The 17,965-nt window shown below is 48.5% G+C and overlaps 1 protein-coding gene across 1 annotated transcript in view; it reads right to left on the reverse strand.

The window, feature by feature from the left end:
• Positions 1-17,031, reverse strand: part of YY1 (YY1 transcription factor) — a 28,496-nt gene extending 11,465 nt beyond the window's left edge. The window contains exons 1-2 of the mRNA XM_064292980.1: positions 16,303-17,031; positions 251-413 (exon numbers count right to left, since the gene is read on the reverse strand). Of these exons, the coding sequence (XP_064149050.1) occupies positions 251-413; positions 16,303-16,981 (842 nt within the window). The 5' untranslated portion in view covers positions 16,982-17,031. The remainder of the gene's footprint in view (positions 1-250; positions 414-16,302) is intronic.
• Between the last annotated feature and the right edge of the window lie 934 nt (positions 17,032-17,965).

The following is a 17,965-nucleotide window of genomic DNA, read 5'->3' on the forward strand; positions in this document are numbered from 1 at the left end:
CACAAGTAATGCCAGTTATGGAACTAAAGAGTATCTCCTTCGGCTTATTGTCTGCAAGGGTCTAAAATGCTGTCTCTCACATTAATAGCACAGCTACTACTAAAAATAAAACTTACTGCTTGTGTTTTCAGAAGTTTCCCGAGAGAAAGAATACAAACCACCACTGCAGCACAGGCTCACACATACACATTCCACAGCTGGCCAAGATTCACTCTCCACAATGAAAGGAAAGAAAGTTCTTACGACTTACCTAGCGAATTCTGCCAGTTGTTTGGGATCTGAGAGGTCAATGCCAGGTATTCCTCCAGGAGGAAGTTTCTTTCCTGTCATGTACTCTGAGTAATCGGGAGGAGAGTTCTCCCCAATGATCTGTTCTTCAACCACCGTCTCATGGTCAATATCTTTTTTTTCATCTGAAACAGGTCACGAGATTATCTCAGCTGAGTAAAAACGTACACGCAGGCAAAGGCACTTAAAAACTGTAAAGACGCTTTTGTCAGCAGCTTCTTAACAGGTGATTTATAGCTCCTAGCTCAACTTCCTTACCGCCAGTTCTTCCTCCTCCCCAATCTCTTGAAAGCCCGTTTCTTCTTGAAGGTCACCGACACGTCCAAGCCAGACCTGGTGGACCTCGTCTCCGTGCTCCTCCCCAGCCCCCCTGCAGCACGATACCAGCTCAGCCCTCCCACAATCCGCAGAGTTCACCATTCGTGTCTTCCTCATTACACTTCCCCGGTTCTCTTCCCACTTCTCTAACTGGCTTGTTTTCAGCTTCCTTTCTTTCTCCTCTTACCATTTCTCAGAGTTCTGCTTTCCATCTACCATACACATTTCCCGTCAGCTATCAGCTCCGTGCAGCCGACTCCAATCTAATCTTGCAGTCTTCACCCCTTAGCCAGCCAGCCTCTCGTCTCCCTCTCCAGTCTCCTCCTCCTTCACAACGCTCCCTGACTCCGCACTCCAGGCACACAGGCCTTTCAGTTCTTCAAGTGTGTCATGGCCCACCAGCCCTAACCTCATGGACTTTCCCCATGCAATTCCCTCTCACTACAACCTGTAATTTCAGCAGTGTGATTTTTGTCAGTTTCTCCCAGTGGACTGTAAGCCCCACGAGGACAGGGACATTTGTTGGTTTTGATCTCTGTGGATGCCCAGAGCTTGTTCAACGTCTGCACAAGATTGGCCCTCAATAAATATCAGTCTCAAGAATGCAGGACATCTTGTGTATCTATCATCACAAATCCAGCAGGTTTTAAAAAAAGCCAACACTGACCGCTGTATACTTCATCTCCTATATCCTAGACATCAAATCTTATTGGGTTATTTTTAAAAGCTCACCTCTCTTAGTCCCACTGCCAGCAACTTAGCTCTTGTCATTATTATTGCAAACCTAAATGACTATAATACTTGAATTGGTCACAACAATCTGCTCTATGCCCTAGAAATGCTGTAAGGACAAATTGGCACAGAAAACACAGTGGTCACCATTTCACCAGGGTATGGGTCCTTCAAGGGCAGTATAATTTACTCCGACTTGGCATTCTGGGTCCTAGGCCGCCTGGTCCCGTTTTAACAGATCCAGTCTTTTTCCTCTGCACGTGCCCTCCATATTCCAGCCAGGCTGTTTGTCCGTACGTGCCCAGAGGGAGGTGTTCCAAAAGCATGAGTTTCCTCCCTCTCCCCTCTCTCAAACCAGCCTACCCTCCCAAACTCTCTAAGGGCTTCTGGAGTCTGTCACTGAGTTTTAAATTTTTGATGTCCTTGTCTCTTACTCTAGAGTGGAAGTACCCAGAGGCCAAGACCAGTCTTCTACTACTTGATACCTAAAGGAGAAAAGAGATGCTCCAGAACTTTCACTGCCAGCTGGATTTTATTTACTTTTGCTTCTTAATCAAATTATGTTTCAAAAAGAACAGTAACATAAGAACTTTGAAAAGTGAACACTGGCTCATTCAATCCTTACCTTCCATTGTCTTTCCACCAGTGTTTACCAAAAACCAAATCAAATCAAAACCCTACAACTGATGTCACTACCCAAAAAACGATTTAGCTATGTAGACATGGTCCTCTGACATGAGAGCCAAGCTAGAGCATGAGGAGAAGATAAAGGCAGAATGCTGATTCCTTTCATTCCAGTGGACATGACCCAGCGATCACTCTCAGCAAAGAAAAGCACAAAACACACCATTTTATACCGTAAATCCCTCTCCTCTTCCACCACTCTTCATTCAAGGAAACACTATAGTCGTTATAAGGAACCACAGAATAGCAGCCAACATTTTACTGAATATTCACAACATACAGGCAGTTTCAATCACTGCACCTGTCACTGAGTCCTCAGCACCCCGCCCCCATGAAGTGGATAAATAACCAACTTCACTTTACAGAGGAGAAAGACAAGGCACAAGGAGGTTAAGTAACTCGCTTAGGGTTAACTAGCTTGTAAATGCAGATGTGAACTCAAGAAGTCTAACTCTAAGACCTGTATGCTTAACTGTTAAGCTCTGTTGCCTCTCTTATTCGGAACCAGAAAGAACATCAGAGATAATATGTCCAAGGTCACACACTGACAGATGAAGATCAGCATCCACGGACGGATGAAGGGGCCTAAGAAAGAACAGCTGGACATATTAATACAAAGAGAGCAAATGCGGTTACTGATATTCAGTTACAGAGCCGGGACTCCGCTGTAATCACTTTTTCCCAGGGTTGCCTGCCCCATGACCGCCCCTCACCCTCCAAATCTCTCCTCCTACTACTACACCACAACTTACAAGTGGAACAGGAACACACTGTGGGCAGGGGAGCAATGCTTCTCCAGTGACCTTCTGTACTCCTGACGCAAGAATGAGGGCAAAGCCGAGAATCCCTGGTGCTCTGAGCAAGCTGCTGATTGGGGCTGTCTCAAGTGTGCTGAGGCAGAAAGAAGGCTGAACTAATGGCATAAAAGGTCACAGGTTAAAGCACCCCTTGTCTTAGTTCAACACGTGTTACTCATGTTCGAGGTGTGGGGAGTAATGCCAGCACCAAAGCAAAGTCTCTCCCCTCATGGAAGTTACACTGGAGTGAGGGAAGTCAAACAGGAAATACTTCCTGAGGCTCAGTTCTTAGTACCAGCATTCAAAAATATCAAGAAGAGAGGACAGTCATTAAGATGACTAAGAATTAGAACACAAAACATCTAAGAAATACGCTGTAAGTAGACCTGGTGGCACAACGGTTAAATACGTGGCTGCTAACCAATAGGTTGGTGGTTTGAACTCACCAGTGGCTCCAGAGAAGAAAAGACCCGGCCATCTGCTCCTGTAAAGATTACAGCCTAGGAAACCCTATGGGGCAACTCTACTCCGTCACACGGGGTTGCTGTGAGTTGGAATCAACTTGATGGCAAATCAACAAGAACAAGAGGCCGACAGGGATTTTATGGCTTTTATCAGAGGCTGGCAAGGTACAGCCTGCCACTATTTTTGTAAATAACGTTTTATTGGAACACAGTCACGTTCACTCATTTACATGTTGCCTATGGCGGCAAAGTTCGCACAGCAGAGTTGAGAAGTCGCAGCACTGACATCATGGCCCACGAAAACTAAAATATCGACCATCTAGCCCTTCACAGAAAAAGTTTGCTGATCACTGATCTATATGATAAGATTTTACTTAGAGAAAATAAGATTAAACTCTAGTGGAAAATTTTTTATTTCAAACTAGAAACAATTTCTGATAATGAGATTACTGCATAATGGGATTTGCTACCAAATAAGACAATATTTTTTCAGCAGGTCTTTAAGACAGGTTAAAGATTTATTTTGGAAGAGGAATAAATATGGCTGGGGGATGGGGGAAGGCCAGTGATGTCAAGATGACATCTGAGTTTCCTGCTGGCTTAGATGTGGATGGAGTCATCTAATGAGATGGTAAACATCGGGGAAGAGGTGATCTGAAGCGGAGGCTCCAGGCAGAGTACCATTTTGCTTTGAGGTATTTGTGAGATACCCAATGGACAGACCTCCAGGAGACTGACGTATATGTAAGCATGGGAAATAAAGTATACAGGCAAAGAGAGAAAGGGCCCCAAACCAAAACTTGGGCAATTCCAGTATTTTCAGAAATGAGGAACACTTTGCAAAGGAGACTGAAGAGATGTGCCCAGATGCAAAGAAACAACCAACCAGTCTGTAAAGAGAATCTTTCTTACTCAGTGGTGTATCATGGGTGGGGCAGTGAAAAGTCTGCCCTGAGTATAGACAATGAGGGGATATATGGTGTGTACAGAATTTTAAAACAATAATGACTGTTTTAATAATATTTATGTACACTTCATATCATCACTTGTTTATTATTTATTCTTTAATAAACACTGCATTCTACATGGAAGTTAATTTGGAGAACTCCTTAAAGACAAGGGTACAGCCATTATGAAGATCATTAACTATGCAACAACAGAACAGAAAGAAATAAACATTTACATTAAAAAAAAATCAACTTTCGAAGAAGACTGCTAGAGAAATAACAAAAGAAGCTAACTTCTATTGCCAGAAGAAATCAAAAGGACAATGTTCTCACCAAGAATTGACTGCTCGTATTAAAGCAATAGATCAAATAACGTCAGTGTTATCATTTGGCCATTCTGTCTGATTTTTGCAGAAGGAAGAAGTTTTTACAGAATATGATAAAAATTTATGACGCTCTAAAACAGAAAGAGCCCTGGTGGCGCAATGGTTAAGCGCTCAACTACTAACTGAAAGGTTGGTGGTTCGAACCCACCCGTTGGCTCCACAGAAAAAAGACCTGGCAATCTGCTTCCATAAAGCTTAAAAAAAAAAAAAAAATTACCATCGAGTTATTACAGCCTAGGAAACCCTCTGGGGCAGTCCTACTCTGTCACTTGTGGCAGATATGAGTTGAAAATCGACTTGACTAACAACGACAAAACAGAAATATTTTAATGCATGACATTACAGACTAATATGTACGTATGAATTTCCCTCCGTTTAATATATTAGTAAAAAGTATAAATGCATTTTTTCATTTCTATACTGTTACTTTTTTAAAAACTTAATAGCATACTATGTTTACAAAGTCCAAGAGAGAGTCACTGTCTGCACTGGCCATTATTAACACTCTTTTCATTTCATGAGTATTGCCAACAACCAATCTGTTATATAGAGAAGGGCATTCCTGAATCTACTCCGGGTGTCAGACACACTAGCTATGCTACTGATTTCTACTGGTTGGTGACACACACTTAGGTAAAGCATGTGCATGAAGCAAGTATCTAAATCTGCTTAAAAAAAACAAACAAACAAAAAAACCCCAAACCCACTGCCGTCAAGTCGATTCCAACTCATAGAGACCCTGTACGACAGAGTAGAACTGCCTCTGTAGGGTTTCCAACGAGCGCCTGGTGGATTCAAACTGCCGACCTTTTGGTTAGCAGCAGCCAAACACTTCAACCGCGGCACCATCAGGGCTCCAACCCCCCTAATACCCGTGGACATAATCCCATTTGGGAATAGTCTTTCCTTCCTACGTTAATGAGCCCAGATCTGTGCAGGGTCTGTCTGAAACCAATCACCACTGGGATATAAAAGGTAGATTAGGTGCAGAATGAGATGGACTAACAACAACGGGCTCATGTATAACGACTGTGAAGATGGTGCAGGACTGGGCAGCGTTGCCTTCTGTTGTACATGGTGGGTGGCTATGAGTGGCAACTGACTCGATGACACCTAACAACAACAACAGGCACAGAAGCAAGCAAGCACAGACAGGGGAAAACAGATGCCATGCCAATGAAGATCACTGAGGAATGGAGGGACAGAAGCTGAGGAGACAAGGACTAGAGCCACAAAGAAGTCCCTAGAACTGGTACCCTGAATTTGGACTTCTAGGCTCCTAAACTGTGAGAAGATAAATTTCTGTTCATTAAAGCCACCTACTTGTGGTATTTCTGTTGTAGTAGTACTAGGTAACTAAGGAAGGGGCCTTGGTGGCACAACAGTTAAGCGCTCAGCTGCTAGCTAAAAGGTTGGCCTTTGGGATCCACCAACCACTCCACAAGAGAAACAACTGGGCCATATGCACCCGAAAAGATTTCAGCCTGGGAAACCAGTTCTACATTGTCCCACAGAGTTGCTATGAGTAGGAATCGACTTGATGGCACCAAACAACAACAGGTAACTAAGACACCCCTCCAGTTTTCAAGGTGACAGCCAACCCACATTAGGAGTTGCAGTGAACATGGGTTTCTGCTAGTGAAGTACCTTAGTTATGGTTACCAGAACATACCTGGGCATGGCAAGTTAAATCCAAACCCCAGAATTCCTATTTGTAATGAGCTGAGAATACACGTCACTATAGGAATGGCAGAGAGAAATGACTGTGCTGGGAACTTCTAACCAAAGCTGTCAATTAGGTGATTCCAGGGCTCACTAACACCCTTGCTAAACGCAAAAGAACAGCTAGACCAAAGCCAATGGCCTAAAATGTGGAGAAACAACATCTAGCCAACACTACCTACAAATGGGGCCTGTATGCTTGAGTTATCTTAGCAGGACAATCAATTCATTCATATTTTTAAACACTCTCTATTTTTGCATATGGTACTATTAAGGGCCCAAAGCAATCATCAGTCCCAGTCTAGTTTGAGAGGCAAAGCAAAAAGACTCAAAACAAAAGGTCAAAAAGATCCAATTAAGTAACTCACGGAAAGGCTGGGAAGCACTCCCAGGTGGAGAGGTTAATTAGTGAAGTTCCACCTACTCTCCAAGCTCCAACCAAATCATTTCCACAATGCAACACAACGTCTGACACAAGGTAGGTGATAAAGAGAACTTTCCTCCTGCCCTCCTCTCATCACCCCTCTAAATAAAGACCAGCCCTCCCAAGCCCAGATCCAGAGGCCTTTTGTCCCTGCCACGTCCACCTCCACTCTGAACCTGGGTTTCTTAGAGAGAATACCATTTATCTCACAAGGATGGAACTTGCTAACGTGTTCAACACCAACCATTATGTCTGGAAAACACAGAGGAGTGTACAAAAAATGTTTACTCCCCTTTCCCTTCCCCGCTAGGTTTAAGGTGAGCAGGAGGTCTTATGCCTTACATACAGGAAAGCCTGGGAAAGCCAGAACCTGTGTAAGGTGGAAACCTGTCAAAGGAGGAAAACTCACAGGGTGTTTATGAGGTAGGATTCTTAATAGAGGGTGATAAGAAAGTGGTAAGCACCCTGTCAAGGGCAGGAACTTCTGAAAGCTGAAAAACAAGGCAGTCCTGCTGAGTTCCGGCTCTCACAAGTTTCACTGTCTATCGCAGGGATTTACCAAGTACCTGGGAACCGTGGTGGCTTAGTGGTTAAGAGCTACGGCTGCTAACCAAAGGGCCAGCAGTTCGAATCCACCAGCCGCTCCTTGGAAACCGTACGGGGCAGTTCTACTCTGTCCTATAGGGTTGCTATGAGTCGGAATCGACTCGACGGCAGTGGGTTTGCTTTTCGTTTTACCCAGTACCTGAAGGCTGACTGAAGTACAGGGGATATTAGGATGGGTATTACTTTCCTGTTGTTGTTGTAACAAATTACCCAAAGTCAAGGCCTTAAAACAACACTGATTTATTCTCTTATTTATTCTGCAGGCCAGAAGAGCAAGATCAGTTCCACAGAGCTAAAGTCAAAGTGTCGCCAAGACTGGTTCCTTCTGGAAGCTGTCTGCATTCCTTGGCTTATGACCCCTTCCCTCAAGTCACTCCAACCTCTTCTTGTCTATAGCGAAATCTCCCCCTGCCTCCTTCTCTAAGGACGCTTGTGATTATATTTAGGGCCCAGCCACTTAGGATAATCTCCCTATCTCAAGGGCCTTAATTTAACCACATCTGCAAAATTCCCTTTTCCTATAAAGCTGCAGCCACAGGGTTGAGAAATCAGGGCCTGGGTATCTGTGGAGGGCCATTATGCCGCCTACTACCCCAGAATATTAATCACACAAATCAAAGACACTGACCTTGAGTATGGTTTCTAAGCTAAACCTCAACTCATACATAACAGCCACACTCATTATTATTGTACTTCATTGCTTCTAACAGACCTTTTTCCCACATCTTACGCCTCTGAAATTGGACCGTAGCGATCTGATGAAATAAGGTATCCTGGAACCATAAGGTATCCTTGAACCACAGCAAGCACGTGAGGAACACGGCAAATGGTGAATCATCTTCATTGGGGTACACTTTCAGTCTCCGGCAGCTCTAAACCACCACCATGAAATCTGCTCCCACATCCACTGAGAAACGCCACCCCACCTGCGTTACTATCATCCAGTGGTCCCCTTCATACACCCACAGTTTTAGAATTCAGTCCTGAGACGTTCTTCCCACATTAGTGTCAGATAAAGGTACTAATATATCCTTTTTACCTTGAATGCCAGGAAGCACAGAGACCACAACTGGGGTGATCCTAACTCTTCCTTTTTCCGTGATCTTGATTTTCTGTTTTCACGAATTCATCTATCCACCTACTATCTTATTTATGTGCTGGCTAGATTTTGTTCCTTCACACTTTCCATCTTAGGTCATTAACTTCGGGTAAAACGGCATTATCTACTCACCACTGCCATTGCCCAAGCCTTCATAATATGGGGGGAGAGCTAAATATTTGGGACTCCCTGCTAAGCGACAGACAAAATTCAGACATGGGCTAATTTCCCACTTTCCCTATAATAAAGAATTAAGGAAAAGACACTAATATTTATTGAGTATCTATTTCAAGCTGGCAACCATCACATTTCTCAATCTAAAAAAACAAACAAAAAAAAACCTTTGAGTTATTAACCCGATTTTTTGGCTGAAGAAACCAAGCCTCAGAAATGCCGGGTAAGGTACCTAAAGCAGCACAGTAGCTGGCAGACCTGGGATGCGAACCTAGTTCTGACTCCAACATTCGTGCCTTTTCTAAAACAGAGCCCATCTCCACCCTCTCCTCACCCTTAATACTTTTATTCCACCGACACAGAAACAGGCTAGAGAACGGTATTTTGGTCTGTAAGCCATGATTCTGCCTTCCGGCACAACTTCCATCCACTCATCTACCCAGTTATTTACTGGGAATCTTCTAGATGCCTACTGCTATTCTAGGTTGCCAGGATGTAGTGTGGAATTTACATTTTTGAGGAAGTAGATAAGACAATGGAGCCCTGGTGGCGCAGTGGTTAAGAGCTCGGCTGATAACCAAAAGGTCAGCACTTCGAATCCACCAGCTGCTCCTTGGAAACCCTATGGGGCAGTTCTGTTCTGTGCTATAGGGTTGCTGTGAGTTGGAATCAACTCAACGGGTTTTGGATTACATAGACAAAAAACAATTTAGGAAAAAAAAAATTAAAAAGGCAACACAATTTCAGACAGTTCTACAAAGAAACTAGACCAGAGTGACAAGACAGCGACAGAGGGGTGGGGGCGCCCATCTGGATAGAATGGACAGGGAAGGCCTCTTGGAGCTGAGACATGAATAACAAGAAGGCACTAAGGATGTGAACACCTGCTCCGAGCACTGGGGACAGAGGTAACAGAAAATGCAAAGGAACAAGTTCAAGGGGCTGAAAGAGGGCCGGTAAAGCTAGAGTACAAGACAGCAGAGAAGAGTGAGAAAGAAGCTGGACAGGAATGCAAGGGGCAGGTAATACATAGGGCCTTGGAGTTTCAGTGAGAAGTTTAGACTTTACTGACATAACAGCATGTTTGAAGGATTTTTAAGAGGGGAATCAAGTCACCCAAGTATTAAAAAATTTAGGAAGGAATGGATCATGTGTGACTGAATCCCCAGAAGCAAAATTAAGTGGTCTGTTTTAGCTATGGTGAGGACTTATTTAATACAGAGACCACATATATTACTACAAGTTATAAATGAGTTACCAACAAGTTAAGAAATTAAAAACCAATCGCTAATTTAGGAAGCAAATTAAGGCAGTGGCAGCAGCTTCTCTCCCTCAAAATTTCTGGACCCTTTAGAAGCTAGAAGAATAAAGGGAAGAGAAAGAAAGTGGGCTGAGCTGAGGACTGCAGACTGAGAAAGACGCTATGGGGTGTTTCCAAGAGTGTGACGTTCTGAGATACCAGACATCGTATTTGTCGTTCTAGCCTCTTCTAGAAATGGTAGGGTCCAGATTCCAACAGAAGGTCACAGCTTCTGGCACAGCAACGGCAGCCCCTCCCTGCCCCCACCCCTCAGTTCCTGTATTTGAGGAGAAAAATTAATTTACTCAACAGTCCAGCACAAATAACCATTTACGCTGTTTTGAGGCTTAACTATATCTGAAACCACGGTGCAAGGCTGAAACCATAGTTATTATGAATTTTACCCAACAGAGTTCCTAACAATTCACCTGCCAGGCTGCAGTGAAACTGGTGAGCTTTGCTCTAGGCAACTCAGTATATATACTGCTTCCTACCGTCACGTAGGATTGTGTAAGGGAGTTTTTCCCCCGCTATGAGGAGCTGAAAATGATTTTAGTCCTGCCCCACTCCAACAACTCATTTTGCAAAGATCCCAAGGTAACAAATTAAAAGACATGCCAAGGTCATACCCTTCCATCAGTGCCTTCTAGAGAGGAAATTCGATGTTATTACTCGAATGATTCCCAGAAACTATTGGGCTTGCTGTTATTGATAATTAATCACAAAGTTAAACAGAGTGGGAGCTGCCAATGCGAGACACTCAGGGCTGGGAAACGGCCCCTCTGGTGTACTGTGATCGGGTGAGCCTGCCACATGTACGAAAACAGACCTATCCAACAGTCAAGCCGCTCCTAAGACCATCCTAATATTCCACCAGCAGCAATGAAATTCATGTTATTTTAACATCCAAGTAGTGTTTCAAGATGCCAGACTTAAAGTGTTTATCCAGTAATACGACAGAACACAACTTACGGGTAAATACTCAGTTTAAAGTCTAGATCTCCCACAATGATGAGTTACCACTTTGGCTTACTTTTCCCACAGGAAGTAGTAAGAAAGAGCACAGAGAAAACGTCACCTGGGAAGAGCAGCTCAGGAGTTAAGCAAAAGAATGCGGATCTTAAGAAATGTTCATTCTAATCACTGTTTTGCTAATAACCTGTTGTTGTTGTCAGGTGCTATCAGTGGACTGAGACTCATGGCAACCCCATGTGACAGAGCAGAACTGCCCCCAGAGGGTTTTGTTGGCTGTAATCTTCATAGGAGCAGATAACCAGGTCTTTTTCCAGCAGAACCGCTGGGTGGGCTCCAACAGTCAACCTTTCGGCTACCATCCCAGTGCTTAACCATTTGCCCATTTGTGCCAATTATGGTCCTAAGTTTCTCAGCCTTAAAACAAACTGACCTTACTAAGCAGTCTTCAAAAAGAAAGAAAACAAAATAGACAAACTTTCTGAAATACCCACCTAATTGCTAGGAACCTAGCATACGTCTTTTATTTTAAACCTCTTTGGAAACCTAGTTATTTTTCTAAAATGCTAGTTACAGGTAAGAGAGGAGACCTGACCTTTTCCTGATATAAACTGTTCTGTTCCCACTAGGGGGAGTGGGCAGGAAAAGGAAAGGTTAACACCCTGGAGTGGAGCCTCTGGCGGCACTGAAGGTTTCACCAGTAAGGTAAGGCTTCCTGAGCTACCTACCGACCCGGAGTCAGATTTGTGACTAAGGCTGCCTGTGTAGGTCACAAGGCTGACACCATTGCCTTGGAGGGCTTCTCTGCTGTGGCTCCACAGGAATTTGTATTTATGGCATCACTTTCTTTTTTTCTCCAGTTGCCGTCGAGTCAACTGACTCATGGCAAGGCCCTGAGTGGTGGAAATGGTTAACACACTCGGCTACTAACTAAAAGCTTGGAGGTTCGAGTCCAGTCCGGGCCTCGGAAGGAAGTCCTGGAGATCTCCTTAGGAAAAATCAGCCACTGAAAACCCCAGGAGTACGGTTCTACTCTGACACACATGGGGCCACAAGGCATGTCTACTTAGGGATAATTAAAAACCATGTGTCATCAAGTTGACTCCAACTCATGGTGAGTCCTTTTTATTGTCAGAGTAGGACTGGGCTCCACAGGGTTTTCAATGGCTGAGTTTTCAGAAGCTGATCACGCTGGTATAAAAGGAGGAAACTCAAGAAGAATGACAAACGGCCAAGACTAGTAAGTTTTAGTAAACCTGAACTTTCTCAATTTATAAAACTAAAAAAAATTTAATACTCTTCTGCTTTCTTCCAATTCACTGATTTTACTATCAATGGTTTTCTAGAGGGGAACCCTGGTGGTATGGTGGTTAAAGTGCTTGCTTGCTAACTGAAAGGTCGATGGTTCGAACCCACCAGTCGCTCTGCGGGAGAAGGACGTGACAGTTGCCTCCTTAAAGATTACAGCCTTGGAAGCCCTCTGTGGCACTTCTCCTCTGTCCTATAGGGTCACTGTGAGTCAGAATCGACTCGATGGCAGTGAGTTTGGTTTGGTTTGGTTTGCGAGATGTTTTGCTCAATCCAGCACAAAGCACTCCTACATACAGCCTAACAGAAAATTAAAATATCAACAGCTCCATGAAGTCACAATTTCTAACTAAATGAAACCCTAAGATTTTAAAGCCTTCGAATTTCTCTCAAAATTAAATGTTTTAAATGCTAAGTTTTCATCATTAGCTTCCCGACTCAACCCAGTGTAAGCTCTATAAAATAAGAAAAGTTAGTCTTTCAAAAAAACATGCATATACATACATATAAAAAAGAAACTCGTCTAGTCAATTCCAACTTAACGATTCTATGGGACAGAGTAGAACTGCCCTATAGTTTCCAAGGTGGCTGGTGGATTTGAACTGCCAACCTTCTGGTTAGCAGACTGAGTTCTTAACCACTGTACCACCAGGGCTACTGTGTACCGGAGAACTACTAAATAGTTTCCCTTGCTGCTGTTCCACTCAAAAGATATCCACCATACAGAATGCTGTTAACTGTAAGAAATTAATGAAAGATGGCACCAAACCTACTGCTGTCGAGTCGATACCGACTCACAGAGAGACCCTATAGGACAGAGTAAAACTGGTCCATAGGGTTTCCAAGGCTATAAATCATTATAGTAGCAGACTGCTACATCTTTCTCCTGCAGAGCGGCTGGTGGGTCCAAACCTTCGACCTTTTGGAAAAGGAACCTATAAAAACCAAATATATGGTTTCCACAAGCATGCTAGCTCCCACTAAACTGTTTTTTTTTTTCATTTTTACCAAGAGATGCTAACAAGAAAGTAGAGCCTGGAGAATACACTCTACACACAACTATTTTTATAGGTGCTTTAGGTAACTAGGCTTGGGGCTTAGGCATAACCACGGCCTTGCTATTTATTCCAATCTAAGGGGCTGTCAGTGAAACGACAGTGTAGTTTAAAACTCTCATGCCCAGGATCAGAGGAGATAAAGCCTGTGGGAGCATTTAATATTTACCTGCCACAGTCAACACACACACATACACACTTGTGTGCGCAAATTTAGTTCAAAAAACTAACCTGCATTGATTTCTTCACTTGTTACAATCAATCTGGTGTTATTTCAGTTCTGAAGATTAGACTTTATTCAGAATTTGAACTTGAGACATACACAGTTGACCACAAACTATTTACCTTCTCTTTGGTAAGAACTTCAAACCACAAGCACAAGGAAGGGGGACAGTTTACCACAAAACACGTCTGAGGAAATAGGCCATCCTGCACGTTACCATCAAATGTTTACATTTACCTCCATGCGCACAGTATTCCGTAACATGCTAGAGAGCTAATTCTTTAAGGAAATGGACATTAAAATAACCTCAAACTGTGCAACCTTGTAAGCTGTCACGTGTACAAGGGAATTAATGACTTGAAATGTTGGCTTAATGGCACATTAACCCTCATTAGCCAAGCCCCTCAGACATTCTCCCCCGACTGGCTGACCTGATCATCCCGCAAAGCTACGTATTACCAGGTGTTCTGGGTTTCTAAAGGTACTGTTAGCAATTTGATACAAAATAACGTTGAATGTAAAAGATACAAAATACGCTCCGGAAATTCAGTAGGAGAAAAAGTAGTTTCACATAGTTAAAGTAGCTTCAGTTAAACACCTAATTTCAGATGGCATCCTGAATTCAGCAGACTCATCAATATCAAACCCTCTCCTCCCTCATTCTATTTCTATTAATGAAAAACCACAGCCTTTTACTTGAACACAATCAGTGTACAATCATTTTGAGCTACCAAAACTATTACAGGTGTCTTTTGAGAACCACTAGGGAACTAAGATTTCATTTCAACATACTGCTTCTGCTGAACTCAATTACTACATTACACAGAATCCAGCAAGGAGCCCTGGTGGTGCAGCGGTTAAGCATGCTCAGCAGCTGCCAGAAAGGTCAGCACTTCGAAGCCACCGGCCTTTCTGCGGAGGAAGATGCGGTGGTCTGCTTCGGTGAAGACCGCGGCCCCAGACACCCTACGGGGCAGCTCTCCTTCGTCCTACGGTGTCACTAGGAGTCGGAACCCACTCGATGGCAAGGGGCTTATGAAACCCAGCACGGTGCCAGTTAGCACATGCTTATAGGTTCTGGCAGCAACTCGGAACCCTCTGCTCAGCTGTCTGACTCATGGATCCACGCAGCTTCAGCGATCCTAACCTGGGGGCTTGCACTAGATGCGACGAGATCAGCTTTTCAGTCCGTTCTTCTACTTCATTCATTCTTCTGAATTTTAACAATGATTAATATTCAAGAAAGCCCTGGTGGCACAGTAGTTAAGAGCTAACCAAAAAGTCCGCAGTTCGAATCCACCAGGCGCTCCTTGGAAACTCTAGGAGGCCGTTTTAGCTTGTCCTGTAGGGTCACTATGAGTTGGAATTCACTGAGGGCAAAAGGTTTGCTTAACATTCGAAGCTCCCTATTTTGGGGTTTATCCAATTCTGGATTTTTATTTAATAGCTTTAGAGTAATCATGGGGGTGGGGGCTCTACAATTTCAATCTACACGGGTGCTGGATTAACTACTTAGGGCCGAATTATTCTCAATCTCTTCCTATTTAACACCGCAGCAATTTAGCTAGACAGCATGTGAACACGGGATACCGGCATGAGAAAACCAGCACTGAGCTAGAGCTCTAAAAAACTCAACGGTTTCACACATGCAGATAAGTCCCTTTTGCCCTAGATATTTTCTCTGACCTTCGCTCTCAGCAGTACTAAAATAGTAGAAGACGCTTTTTAAAGTCTTTCTTTTCACGGGAAAAATAAGCAGCTATGTTTTTATCTAGTAAAAAGCAGCTTAGAAGGAAAGTAGTGGATTTTATTAACTTAGTCGTAAGCGTCCACAGCTGTGTCACCGGCCAACCTACTTTCACAACGTCAAGCACTTTGGGGGAAAAAAAAAAAAACCCAAAACCTCGCGGACGTGGAAGACTGGCATTGCCCACCAACGCCTGCGGCCCCGAGACCTCTTCCCGCTGCGCGCCCCGTGACAGGCTCCAACCGCCGCCCGCGGAGCCCGAGGGCCGGGGGGCCCGACACCCATGGAACCCGAGGGCCGGGGGGCCCGACACCCGGGGAGCCTGACAGCCGGGGAGCCCGCGGGCCCGACACCCGGAGGGCCTGACGACAGGGGAGCCCTGACCGCCCGGGGAGCCTGACACCCGGGGAGCCCGACACCCGCGAAACCCGAGGGCCGGGGGGCCCGACACCCGCGGAACCCGAGGCCCGAGCGCCCGGGGTCGGGGCGCGGGGGGGGAACCGGACGGCCGGGCCGCGCGCAGCGTCGGTGGGCGGGGCCCGCGCCCCTCCCCCTCCGGGGCGGTTGGGAGCGAGGGGAAGTGGGGCGGGCGGAGGGCCGCGGGCGCCCCCAGCGGGCAGCGCCGGAACGGCAGGCGGTGCGGCGCGTCCCAGGCCGCGCTCCGAGCCCCAGCCCGAGCCCCAGCCCGAGGCGGCCGCACCCCAGGCGCCCGGCCGCCCGCGCCCCCCACGCCGCGCCCCGGGGCCGGACAATGCGGCGGCGGCGGCGCCCGCGGGCCGCGGCCGGTTGGCCCAGCGCGCGCCGCCCGCCCCGCCCCGGGCCGCCCGCTCGCCCGGCCGGGAAGTGCGCCACTGCGGCCCGCCGGCGCCGCCGCCGGCGCCATCTTCGGCCCGGCCCGCCGCCCCCGCCGCCGCCGCCGCCGCCGCACAGGCGCCATCTTTCGGGGCCGCCATACTTGCCCTGCGGAGAAGATGGCGGCGCCCATCACACACATAAAACATGGCTTCCCTTCAAAACAAAAACATCCCGGGCCCGGGGCGCGCGGCCGGCGCTCACCTGACGACCACATGGTGACGGAGAACTCGCCCTCCAGGGTCTTGATCTGCACCTGCTTCTGCTCCCACTTCTTGTTGCCCGGGTCGCCGCCGCCGCCGCCCGCCGCCCCGGCCCCGCCGCCCAGGTAACTCTTCTTGCCGCTCTTCTTGCCGCCGCCCTTCTTGACGCGGCCGCCGCCCGACGACGACCCGCCGCCGCCGCCGCTCTTGCCGGCCGCCGCCACGGTGACCAGCGTCTGCTCGATGTAGTCGTCGTCGCCGCCGGCCGGCGCGGGCACCGGGATGAGGATCTGGTCCTCGAAGCCGTCCTCGGCGCGCAGCCCGTCCGAGTCGTCGCCGCCCACCACCTCCTCGCGCGTCTGCACCAGGATCACCTCCTGGTGGTGGTGCACCTGGCTCGGGTCGTCGGTGACCAGCGGCTGCAGCGCGATCATGGGCGGGTGGTGGTGGTGGTGGTGGTGGTGGTGGTGGTGGTGGCCGTGCCCGTGGCCGCCCCCGCCGCCGTGCTCGCCGCTGCCGCCGTCCTCGTCGTCGTCGTCGTCCTCCTCCTCCTCGCCCACCACCGTGGTCTCGATGGTCTCCACCGGGATGGTCTCCACCTCGATCTCGTGCAGCTCCACGATCTCGGCCGGCATCTCCGAGCCGTCCGTGGCGATGTAGAGGGTGTCGCCCGAGGCCATGGCTGCGGGCTCCGCCGCCACGGCCGCGGCGGCCTCGGCTCCTGGCTGCGGGCGGCGGGCGAGGAGGCGGCCGGCCGCGGGGAAGGAAGGCAGAGGGAGGAAGGCGGCGAGCGGAGGGGGGAGAGGGGGCGGGCGGCGGGGGAAGGGGCGGGCGCGGCGGCGGGGCTCCCCGCCTCCCTCGCCTCGGTGCGCCCCGCGCTCGCTCGGCCGCGGCTCGTCCCGCTCCCCGCCTCGCCTCGGCGCGCCTCGGCCGCCCGCCCTGGCCGCGCCTCCTCCCGCCCTCCGGCCGGCGCTCCGCTTCCCCCTTCCTCCTGCGCCTCCGCCTCCTTCCACACAAATACCAACTCCTCACCCCGAGCCCAGATCTCGCCGCCGCCGCCGCCGCCACACTCCGCTCCGGCTCGGCCTCGCGAGACTTCCGCGCTGGCCGCGGCCCGCCCCGCCTCGCTGCCACTCGCTCGCAGGCCCTCTGGCTCCTCCCCCGCCGCCAATCACTCAGTCCCGTTCGCCGCCGCGGCCCCGCCCACCCGCCCGGGCTCCTCCCGGATTGGGGTCTGCGGGGCGGCTCGCGCGCGCGACGGCTGGCCCGCGGCGCGTGACGTCAGCGCGCGCCGCCGCCGTCGCCTCCTGTCGCTCCTCGTCGCGCGGCCCCCGCCCACCGCAGTGCCGCCGCCACGAAAGCCGCCGCCTCAGGCCGGGGCCGCGCTCGGGAGCGGGGCGTCGCCGCTGCAGCCGCCGCCTCGGGAGCCGGTGAGCGGTCCGCGCGGCCCCGGGCGCGGCGGGGCGGGGAGCTGGGAGAAGAGCGGGAGGGGCGGGCGGTGCGGCGGAGCGGCGGGCGGGCCGGGGGCGGCCCCGGGCGGTGCGGCGGAGCGGCCGGCGCGCGCGAGGCTGCCGGCCGCCCCAATAAAGTCTGCTTTGACGAGAAACGCCTGTGCTTCCTTTTTCGCGTCGGGCGGCCTCTGCTCGTGGCTCCCGGCTCCCGGC

This window comes from Loxodonta africana, chromosome 10, assembly GCF_030014295.1.
Source record: "Loxodonta africana isolate mLoxAfr1 chromosome 10, mLoxAfr1.hap2, whole genome shotgun sequence".
Taxonomy (NCBI): Eukaryota; Metazoa; Chordata; class Mammalia; order Proboscidea; family Elephantidae; genus Loxodonta; species Loxodonta africana.